The sequence below is a fragment of the Dioscorea cayenensis genome, chromosome 6, assembly GCF_009730915.1.
Source record: "Dioscorea cayenensis subsp. rotundata cultivar TDr96_F1 chromosome 6, TDr96_F1_v2_PseudoChromosome.rev07_lg8_w22 25.fasta, whole genome shotgun sequence".
NCBI lineage: Eukaryota > Viridiplantae > Streptophyta > Magnoliopsida > Dioscoreales > Dioscoreaceae > Dioscorea > Dioscorea cayenensis.
The window spans coordinates 1,763,911-1,775,097 of NC_052476.1; the positions used below are offsets into that span (position 1 = coordinate 1,763,911).

General features: G+C 31.8%; 2 protein-coding genes across 2 annotated transcripts; both read right to left on the reverse strand.

Moving 5' to 3' along the window:
- Positions 1 to 2,131: 2,131 nt before the first annotated feature.
- LOC120263031 (basic blue protein-like) lies at positions 2,132 to 3,254 on the reverse strand. Its single transcript, XM_039270958.1, has 2 exons — positions 3,001 to 3,254; positions 2,132 to 2,540 (listed from the first exon to the last, which is right to left on the reverse strand). The coding sequence occupies exons 1-2, from the start codon at positions 3,182 to 3,184 to the stop codon at positions 2,341 to 2,343; spliced, it is 384 nt and encodes a 127-aa protein (XP_039126892.1). The 5' UTR covers positions 3,185 to 3,254; the 3' UTR covers positions 2,132 to 2,340.
- A 6,441-nt stretch (positions 3,255 to 9,695) lies between these two features.
- Positions 9,696 to 10,115, reverse strand: LOC120263643 (transcription factor MYC2-like). The gene has a single exon (XM_039271609.1). The coding sequence runs from the start codon at positions 10,113 to 10,115 to the stop codon at positions 9,696 to 9,698; it is 420 nt and encodes a 139-aa protein (XP_039127543.1).
- Positions 10,116 to 11,187: the final 1,072 nt, after the last annotated feature.

The following is an 11,187-nucleotide window of genomic DNA, read 5'->3' on the forward strand; positions in this document are numbered from 1 at the left end:
CAAGACATTGATAAGTAATTGACTCTATTAAAAATCAGAAAAATCTATTACTACATCAAGAATGATAGAGGATGATGTGTGATTAATATTTATTTTTAAAATTTTGTAAAATTTTTAAATTTTAAGTTTACTTTCCCATGATATATGCTCTTGCATTTCTTTTTCAAATTGTTATCATGGGCATTTGCTTGTAGTCAAATAACTTTATGAATTATTCTTCAAATCATTCATGAAGTTGTCATCACAACCTTACATAAGTATCCCTTTCTAGCTTTGTCATTCCTCCATACAATCAATTCATTCTTTCTCTTCTAAAGCTTCTGCTCTAGCAACTATTACTTCTTCCTCGTCTTCTTGTTAATTGTCAATTTTATAAGATGTTGACAAACTCTTTCGATTTGAGAAGATTGGAATCCTTCGCTTTTGATGGATAAGAAGAGAGGAAGAATGTAAAATTTATTATGTTTAGTATAGTTTATTTTTTTGTTGGTGAATTAATAATTTATTCATAATTCTGATTTAATTTTTTTATATAAATTGGGCATAAAGTTTAATGAGCTCATTTCAACTACTATACAAGTGAGTTGATCCGTTGACCTCACTCAAAATAGATAAGAATTACCTTTTTTCCATGAAGGTTGGTAATTTTAAATCCATATATATGATCTAACAAGCTCTTGTAATGTTATGCATTTATTTGTTGTTTTTTAATTATTATTTGATATAATTTTCATGATATTTGTCTTAGGTTAATTGATTTATTTTGTCCATGCATCACTTCCGGCCAAATTACTGAAGTTATCAAGGAGGGATCAATTTGTAAGTTTTATTTATTTATTTTTTTACTCATATGAAAAATATTATTGTCAAAAAAATCTTCACAAGATGGCATGGTTTAAAAAAACATTGAAACGGTGCACAAGGGGCATTCAAGAAATACAAAGAATTTGTGACACTTGGAATCAAATTTAATGAATTGCACAAATAATCCTAAAATTATGAAATAAACTTAGTATGCTTTATTTATGTTTTTTTAAAAAAACATTAGTTACCTAATCAAAATAAATAAATTCCTTTTCTTCTATGTTAATTAACTAAAATTTTTTTTATAGGTATAATTGATGGATCAAGGTGCACTAGATTTATTTCAAAAAACATACTCCTCCAACCATAGTAGCATAAAAGTGTGATTTTGATATAACCTTTCCTGATTCTACAAACCTATTTCAATTTAATTTAATTTTATTCTAATTTTTAAGTTTGGTAATTTCAAACTGAAAGAAAAGAGTTAAACCTTCGACATTCTGCATAAAAGATAAATATCCTACCTCATGAGAATTAAACTCTCAAAATAAAATTTTTTTTTATTTCAATTCAATTTGCCATGATTTATTTTTTAAATAATTTATAGCAAAGTATTGTTGTTCATGACCCAATTTTGAGTCTTGTTTGTTTGTGCGCGTGTTCACACAACAGATCTTTATAAGGGTGTGTGCATGGGTTGATTAACTATTTTTTGTTTTATTTTTGAGTTTCAATAATTTCAATCAAGTGACTTTAGACTGTTGACTTATATCTGTATTTGATTTACAATCTTATGGGATATTATAATTGGGACCACTAGATGTTTTGCTCTCTCTAGTTCAGCTTATTAAGGCTTTGATTTTTTTATTTTAATATAAAAATTATTGATAGAAAACTATTGCTTCATTGTGTAACAAATAAGGTAGGTGAATACCATGGTTACCCTAATATCATCATTTAATCATCATCATCATCATAACATCATCATCATTATATTGTTGTTGGTATTGTTATTTTGAATTTAGTGATTTCAACGTTAAGAAATCTAGATTTTGATTTATGTCTTACCTTGATTTACAACCTCATCAAATATTATATAAGTGGGACCTCAACTCCTGCTCCCATTATTATATAGGGTTTTGAATTTTTTTAAATATTAATAGCAAAGTATTACTCATCATGAAGGTCCAATTAAAAGAATGTAAATTAGTATTAATATTTTAAAAAATATATATTGAAATTAATTAAAATTTCTATAAATATAATTTAATGAGATATGTTTGCAGTGTTTGTTTAAAAATCCTTACAAGACAAGAACTCAAATATATATTCTCAAAACAAACATTTTATTTAAACCGTCTCCAAGTAGACTCTTCTCACACACTATACCGTATACATACGGCAAAGTAACATTACATTATATATATTTATATATTTAAAAGTAAAACAGTAAAAACTCTCTATCTCTCCTCCCATGCATGCATGCATGGTGATTTATATAGAGTAGGAGTTCAAGTAAGACTAGATATGAAATTCTTAAGATGCAGTGACTGCAACCTTCATGCCGGCTTGGCAATGTCCGGCAAAGCTACAAATGAAGTAGTTGGTCCCTTTCACAAGTCTAATTCTATCATTTCCAGAAGTGAACACCTTTGAACCTCTTGGTGCTGTGCATCCATTGTATCCTGCTTTATTCACTGATACTGTGTTGTGCACCTTTGGATCATATTTGAAAACTGTACATAAAACCATATATATTTTTTAATAGAATATTAATAAATGATAATTATAAGCAAACTAATTTCATATATATATACAGCATTAATTAATCACATATAATATTCTCCAATAATATATAATAAACTTTAAAGATAAAAAGATCACACAAAGCAAAAAATGTGGATGGAGACTTAGATGACTAGGAAAACCTAAGCATGGACTAACATTAGATTCTAAAATTGACTTATTTCTCGCCCCTTAATTAGGTAAGAAAATGGGAACATACTAACAACATAATAAAAGAGAAATATATATAAATGTTTTTAAAAAATTAAAACCAAAATTTAATGGAGAAAAGAAAAAACTACTGCTACAATTGTATAATTGGTATTTCATTCTCTTTTCCCACTTAAAAAATGAAGGATGAAAAATAATAATAATAAACTCATACAAAACAAAGAAACAAAGGACACTTACCCAAAACATCTCCTGCCTTGAAACGCTTGCCTTGAGGCCAATTCATAGTATTAAAAGTCCATCCACTGTTACCTCCAACAGTGTAAATAGCTGCATGAGAAATAACAAAGCACTGTTGAAGAACAAGAAGGCAAATGAAAGCCACTCCAAAGCTCATCTTTGCACTGCCCCTTCCCATGGCCATCTCCTCCTCTTTTCACTATATGAAATAAATGCTTCAAACTTAGAGAAGAAGAGGATGGGAGATAAGGTACAAGTTGTGCTTCCCTTTTATAAGCATTTTAGAAAGATAAAAAAAAGTAAGGTAGGGTTTTGTTTATTTACTTGCTTTTTTACTTAGAGGTTATTTATTAATGGAGGTTCTTGCCAACTACCCATTATTAAAAGAGTTGTTGTTTTTTCAGAGGGGGTAGGTCTCTGACTTGATGACCGGGGAGTTACTGGACACTGTACTGTGGCTTGTGGGGTAGTCTGTCTGTTGACTAAGTTTGGAGTCTTCTTACCTTCGGTGATGATAAGGGTTCAGTGTTGTTTCTTTGTTGTTGTTGTTGTTTTTTAAGCATTATTTAGGGATAAACTTATTTAAGTGAGACCAATTTATATTTTTTAGGTATTGATTTATTTATTTAATAATCACAAAACATAGTTTTAAGCTTAAAAATATTTGAAATTATTTATTTTTATTCGTCTAATTTGATGTTAAAATAAACAGTTGTCTCTACTAGTTAATGATCTCTTAGTCTATTGACATATGATCACAATATAAAGTGTTTGTGTTTTTGCTAAAAATTTGAGTTTAAATCTAAATTCATATTTTATATAGATATGTTAAAATATTAATTTTATAATATATATATAATCTCTATTTAATCATTTTGTACCAATACAAAATTAAATTATTATTTCTACCTATTCAAATTTTTGTTGATTCAAATAATCTTTGAAAACTAGGAGTAATAACTAAAAAATTACAATTTATTTTTTTAAATCTAAAATATCTATTAAACTTTTTCCCTCTCCAATGTTGTTTTTATTAATATTATTAATATATAATAAATTTAATTTTATTAAAAACATCTTTATAATAAAGAATTGCTATTATATTGTTCTTATAAGTCAAAAGTTTAAGAATTCGCTTATGTTACTTATTCACATTTAAAAAAATTAAATTAAATTAACGTCCCATTAAAAAAAACACTGATGTTCTTTAAGAAAAGCGAGGTCTTAAATAAAATATTACCATGTGTTAAATTAAAATTAAAATTAAAATGAGCGTGATGAGAACATGAGGAAAAAATTAAGCCAAAGGGACGGTAGATGGGGACAGTTCTGGTCTTATTCCAGTTTGAAAATAGAAAAGGAAAGAAAACAGAAAACACAAAACAAGAAAATGAAAAGATGGAAAATGAAACCCAACAACCCACTGAAAAGCATAAACAGAGCACAAGTGTGAAAATGTTTGGAAAATAACTCACTTTGCAACTATTTGTTTTTTATTGGCCAAACTTAACCTACCATACGTCACACTAGCATCATCTATCCATCAAAATACTTTCACATGGAAGTTTCAATAAATCTTTGAAATTTTCTTCTTTTTTTTTTTGTATTTTACAACCTATAAAAAAATAAATAAATAAACAACTAAGGTTTCATGGAATTTTATAGTCACTAGGAAGAAAGGCATAATTATTGTAAGCAATGGTTAAATGCCAACATTAACCAAATGAATTATAGAAAGGGTTGAAGTGAAAGTTCTAAAACCAGAGAATAATATTGTTGTTGGTGTTAGTATGGTAGTATGTTAGTATGTTGGCATGATTTTTTAGGGGTGGTAAAATGGGTACTGACATAATTACACTATACAGTTTAAAGCATAGTATAAATGGGCTGGTGTCATATAACGGGTTGACAAGATTAAAACACACTTAAATTAATAATATTGTTGTTGGTGTTAGTATGGTAGTATGTTAGTATGTTGGCATGATTTTTTAGGGGTGGTAAAATGGGTACTGACATAATTACACTATACAGTTTAAAGCATAGTATAAATGGGTTGGTGTCATAAACGGGTTGATAAGATTAAAACACACTTAAATTAAACGGTTGCATGTCGTAATTATGCCAATTTATGTAAAACATGATTAACACAAATATAGGAGTAGGAATGCCACCGGAAAGTCCTGATTCGACAAAAGGCAAAACTAGAGAAACCGATGTTGAAAATCAAGAGTTTGGAATTTCTGACCACCAAAGACGAGGTACCTGATGCTCTGTTGGTATGACCTCTCTTCCAAGGGAGGGCTAGTTTTTTGTTGTCTCTTATACCCCTAAAGGATCTCTCTTTCCTTTAGGGTCTTACTCTTTCTTTTGGTTGGTCAGTTATTTTTCTTCCCACTCCTGGTGGATGTTTTGTAGAGCTTTGGTTTTTGTTGTATTTGCTTATCTGTACTTGTCTTACTAAATAATATAGCAACATATGTTATTCACCTTATAACATATAAATAAATGAATATGGTTTATCCACCTTTTCAAAATAAATAATTAAATAAATAAATAATATAGCAACATATGTTGGATTTTAAATATTTAAGTACTTATATGTGTTGGACTTAAGTATCTAAATATTGATATATGTTTGTTGGATTTTGAGCTAATATATTTTGAATTTAATTCAAGTTTGTTGTCATTGCTGATTCATAAATTTTGCATAAAAGCAGGTTAAATTGGTTGTGTCATGTTACACGACTCAATTATAAGAGTGTTAAGTGAGTCGTGTCATGTTACATGATCCAATTACAGGTTAAGTGGGTAAAGTGAATGGTATCATGTTACACACTTCATACATGGGTCATATGTTTAGAAAATTAGACACAATTGATAATTGAATTATATTATGTCTATGTCTAGTATTTTGGTATTTTATTGTTTTTTTGATATGACACGATTAGACACATTTATACAAATTACCATCCCTTCTGTTTTTCAAACTAGCAGGTAAACAAGTGTAATGAGTCGGCCTTGATGAGGTGGCTAATGATAAAGTGGAAGCATGATGAGATGGTGGCTTAATATGATTGTTCATTTCACTGGTGGCCACATAAGTTTCATAAGTATAACGCTATGGCCACAAATGTTTTTTTTGTAACGTTGTGGCCACAAAACTATTCTCCAATTGCACTGATAGTCACAAAAGTTTTTTTTTGTAACATTGTGGCCACAAATGTTTCATCATTATAACGATGTGGCAACAAAGGTTTTCTACGTAGATCATATTTTTGTGGCCACGTCATCACATTTATGACCATCAGTGCAATCAGGAGAATAGTTTTGTGGCCACAACGTTACAAAAAAACTTTTGAGGCCATCAGTGTAACCGGAGAATAGTTTTGTAGCCACAAAGTTACAAAAATTTTTTTTCTGGCCATAGCGTTATACTTATGAAACTTATGTGGCCACCAATGAAATGAACTCGATTGTTTGGTCAAATTCAAGTCACTATTCTGAGCAAGGAGCTCTTTATGAAGGAGAATTGGAATTAAAGACTTAAAGAAAATCAACTTTGGGTGTTTAGTTGGAGACCTAATTTGGTTATATAAAGATTGAGAGCCAATTAAAAAAGCTATTTTTATAGATGCTATGATTAGTATGCTGTTAAGGTACCAACTGCTGGAAGTATTGATTGAAGTTTATTCTTGGAGGAGTTTTAGGTAGTAACTAGTTGATTGGAGATACTTATGGCAAATATCATATGTTGAGACAACATTGCATGAGACAAAATTAAATTGCTTGGAGATCAAGCTAGTTGATTGAGATTTTAGTGAAGACTAACTTGGCCAAGTTGAAATTTTAATGAAGATCACATTTTGCTGATTGAAGGTTAATTAAAGATTTTGTAAAGCCATCTTTAGAATATGGGGAATATTGAATGAAGAAGATTGAAGGCAAGTTTTGAATGATTAAAGAGGGCAAAGCTTGGGCATGTGTGAAGATCTTGGTTGGTTCTTGCTGGTAGAATGTAGGGGTTCAATCATGATTTGGTCGGGATAAAGAAGATTCAGTAATGTTTGACTTTGGACTCAATAAGAGGAAGAGGGAGGGGGTTTGGATGTGCCAGTAGAGTTGTAACTCAGTTAGTGTTAGTAGAAGGATTGAGTTGTAATTGGAGTTGCAACATTAGATTTGGAAAGTGCCAGATTTTGATGCTGCAGAGAATTAAGATAAAAAAAAAAAAGTTTCAAAATGTGGTACGCATGGAGGACAAGTCTTAACTTATGGATTTAATATGCAATAGAGAGGTCTATGGAGTAGGTATGAAAGCATTAGCTAATCCTATGAAATAGCTTATCATCCGAGTTATTTGTGATAAGATTATGGTGAAGTGTCGCATCGATTGTAGGTCAGACAAAATGGGAGGTTGCCTTGTTCCATGGTGAAGATATTTGTATGGAGTAATGCTATATAGAGCGAAGCAGTCACACGAACCGGCCACACTACTGATGTGGCTGGTGACGTGGCTGCTTCATTTTAATTTTTTTTAAATTTTTTTAAATTAAAAAAATTAAAAACATAAAACGCAAAAAGAGGAAAAGTCCTCTTTCTCTCTCTATCACTCTCTCTCGTCTTCATTCTCTCCTGCAGCCCCGTTCTCGGCGTTGTTTCCCTCTCTCCTGCACCCCGCTCCTGGCACCGTTTCCTCTCTCATGCACTCCGCTACTGGGAATCGCTTTCCTCTCTCTTGCAGCACGAGTCCCCGGCAGCCGCACCCCTCTATCCAGCACTCACCGCTCCCGACGCCGCTTCCCTTTCTTCTGTACCCCCGCTGCTGGTGGGGTTTCGTGCCACATAAGAGAGGAGGGCGAGAGGAGGGAGAGCGGCAGTCAGTTATCACATGAGAGAATGAAGCAACTAACGGAATCTCATGCCCCATGAGAAAGGAGGGGGATCGCGGTCGGGGTCTCGTGTCGCGTGAGAGAGGAGGGGGAGCGGCAACCAACGATGTGGCTTAGCAGAGAAGCTAGGGCACAGACAAATGAAACCCTAAACCCTCTTTTTATGTTTTTTTTTAATTTTAAAAAATTAAAAAAAAAAATTAAAGAGAAGCATCCACGTCACTAGCCCCATCAGTCGTGTGGCTAGTTCGTGTGGTTGCTTCGCTCTATATAGCATTACTCATTTATATGATCAGTATACTTATATTTTCACCTCTTTTTATGCATTGAATCTCTGGTTTGATTTCACAAATGTATGCACGTGGTACCAAAATGTGTTACTAAAAGTTTGTACTTTCTTTTATGATTATTGCGGTGTGTGTGATCAGTTATCGAATAATTACTAACCCACAACCCCTAAATATGAAAAAATAATTATAATTTATTTTGTAATAAAATTTTAATTAAAAGAATGAGAACTAGACTACCTTTAAAAATGTTTGCCAAATAGAAGTAAAGAAGCAATTCTCTTTTACCCTTCTTCGAATTGGAATTGCATGAGATTAGGATATCTCCAACCATAACGGCAAAGAGTAATGCAATATGCAACGACTAGGTTACACGAATTTTTCACAAAACTCTCATCACCTGTTGCCCAGTTCCCGGCGCCCGGCGCGATCATTGTGGACCAAGAGATGAGGTTTTGTTGAGGCATTCCATTAAATAGTTTCCACGCATGGTGGAGATGTCCGGATTTCAAGTACCCTGAGAGGAGAAAGTTTGCTACAGACACATATGACTGGAAGCCAAAGGTGATGGACAGGGAATGGATTGGTTGAAGATGGATGTGGTGAGCTTTGCCAGCGATACATGACTGCAAAAGATCGAAGAGTCTCTGCTTCATCGGAGAATAAGCAAAACTAATGGTAAGTGCAACGTTCATAGAATCAATTTCATAAACAACTCCTCAAAATTTACTAATTCTTAAATAAATAATTCCTTATATTTCAAACAAAGTTACAAAACATAGACATATACCTCTATGAATTTTACATAAATATACAAAAAAAATTAAGCTTTCTTTTTAATTTGGAAAACACATTAAACTAGATTAAGATATCTTACATGTTACTAATTTAATTCTCAAATTTCTTAAATATTTAAATTAATGGTTGAACACTCCGTTGAATCAGCCGATCACCTGAAGAAATAATATGATGCGTGTTTTAAACTCATAGAGGCCATTTACAAGCTTAACTTCAAGTTTAGACACTGAGAATGATGTTGATGATGATTAGAAACTATATATATATAGAGAGAGAGAGAGGTACGATTCTTTGCAAAAGTCCATAGATTATGAATTTATAGACATTGATTTGAACCGTTGGATCTCAATCTAACAGTTTTTTATTATAAATACTGCGCTTATAAATAATGTACAGTAAAAAGTGGAATAAATAGTATTTCAATCATGTGCTTATAAATAATATAGTAAAAAAAATAAGATACACAGTATTTAAACCTCAACCGTTGAACCAATTGTTTGGACAGTAAAAAAAGAAATCACGTAGCTGTTGAATTTCTATTTCTATGTACATCTACAGGAAATAATAACCCATAAAAAAACCAAACGGACGTCTACAGAATACATTTTCTCATATAACCAAACGGACGTCCACAGAATACCTTTTCTCATATATATATATATATATATATATATATATATATATATATAATTTTTTCTCTACCGATGATTTGCCGGCTCGGCTACTTTGGAGTAGAGTTCGGCGCTGAGACTCTGAGCTGCTCTTGAGTGAAGGCTCGGCTCAGCATTCGCACTGTGGTTTGCAGTATCATAAGCTCTTTCACTACGGACACACTGGCGTAGTGCACGTCCATGTCAAGCTCGCGCAGAGCCGCCATGAGCCAAGCCGCAGGGTGGTTTCGTTTGATGCATTGAACCCGGATCATCGCTTCTGAACCGAGGATTTTGACCTCAATCTCTACACCAATACACCTGGCGCCTTCTCCACCGTTTATCATGGACATCATCTCGTGATCGGACGGTCGAGTGGAGGTTGGGTCGTTTTTTATGGTTTCGATTTCGGTCTCTATAGTTTGGAGCTTGGAACGGAGCTCGTTGATGTAGGAGATGGCGTCCCAGAGGAGTAGTGAAGCTTTGTTCATCTTCTTGGTTTTGTTTATTTACTTGTTTTTTTTACTTAGAGGTTATTTATTAATAGAGGTTTTTGCCAACTAAACACCCATTATTAAAAGAGTAGTTGTTTTTTCAAAGAGGTAGGTATCTGACTTGATGACCGTGGGTTACTGGACACTGTAGTGTGGCTTGTGGGGTAGTTTGTCTGTTGACTAAGTTTGGAGTCTTCTTACCTCCGGGTGAGGATAAGGGTTCAGTGTTGTTCTTTGTTGTTGTTAATTGTTTAAGCATTATTTAGGTATAAACTTTTTTAAGTGAGACCAATTTATATTTTTTGGTATTGATTTATTTATTTATTTAATGATCACAAAACATAGTTTTAAGCTTAAAAATGTTTGAAATTATTTATTTTTGCCTCTCTAATTCAATGTTAAAGTAAAAAATTGTCTTTACTAGCTAACGATCTCATGGTCTATTGGCATATAATCTTTATGTAGAGTGTTTGTGTTTTTGTTAAATGGTTGAGTTTAAACTTGAGTTCATGTAAAATATAGGCATGTTAAAGTATTAATTTTCATTGTATATATAATTTATATTTAATCATTTTGTACTGATACAAAATTATATTGTTATATTATTATTTCTACTTATTCAAATTTTTGTTGATTCAAATAATCTTTGAAAACTAGGAGGCATAACAAAAAAAAAATACAATTTAATTTTTTTTAAAATCTAAAATATCTATTAAGCTTTTTTCCCCTCTCCAATGTTGTTTTTATTAATATTATTAATATATATATATATATATATATAATGAATTCAATTTTATTAAAAACGTCTATATAATAAAGAATTGGTATTATATTGTTATTATGAGTCAAAAGTAAACCTGTCCAAGAGCCGGACTACTCACCCAATCCAGAAGGCCCGCCCGAAAAATGGGAGGGTTTAGATAAATGTATAAAGCCCGATGTCCGGGCCTTGGACAAAAAAAAAGCCCATTTTAAAAATGGGTCAAGTTTGGTTTTCATTGTTAAAAATCCGGTCTGGCCAGCCCGGTCTGAGTTAATTATAAAATATATTTATTAATTAATTTTATAT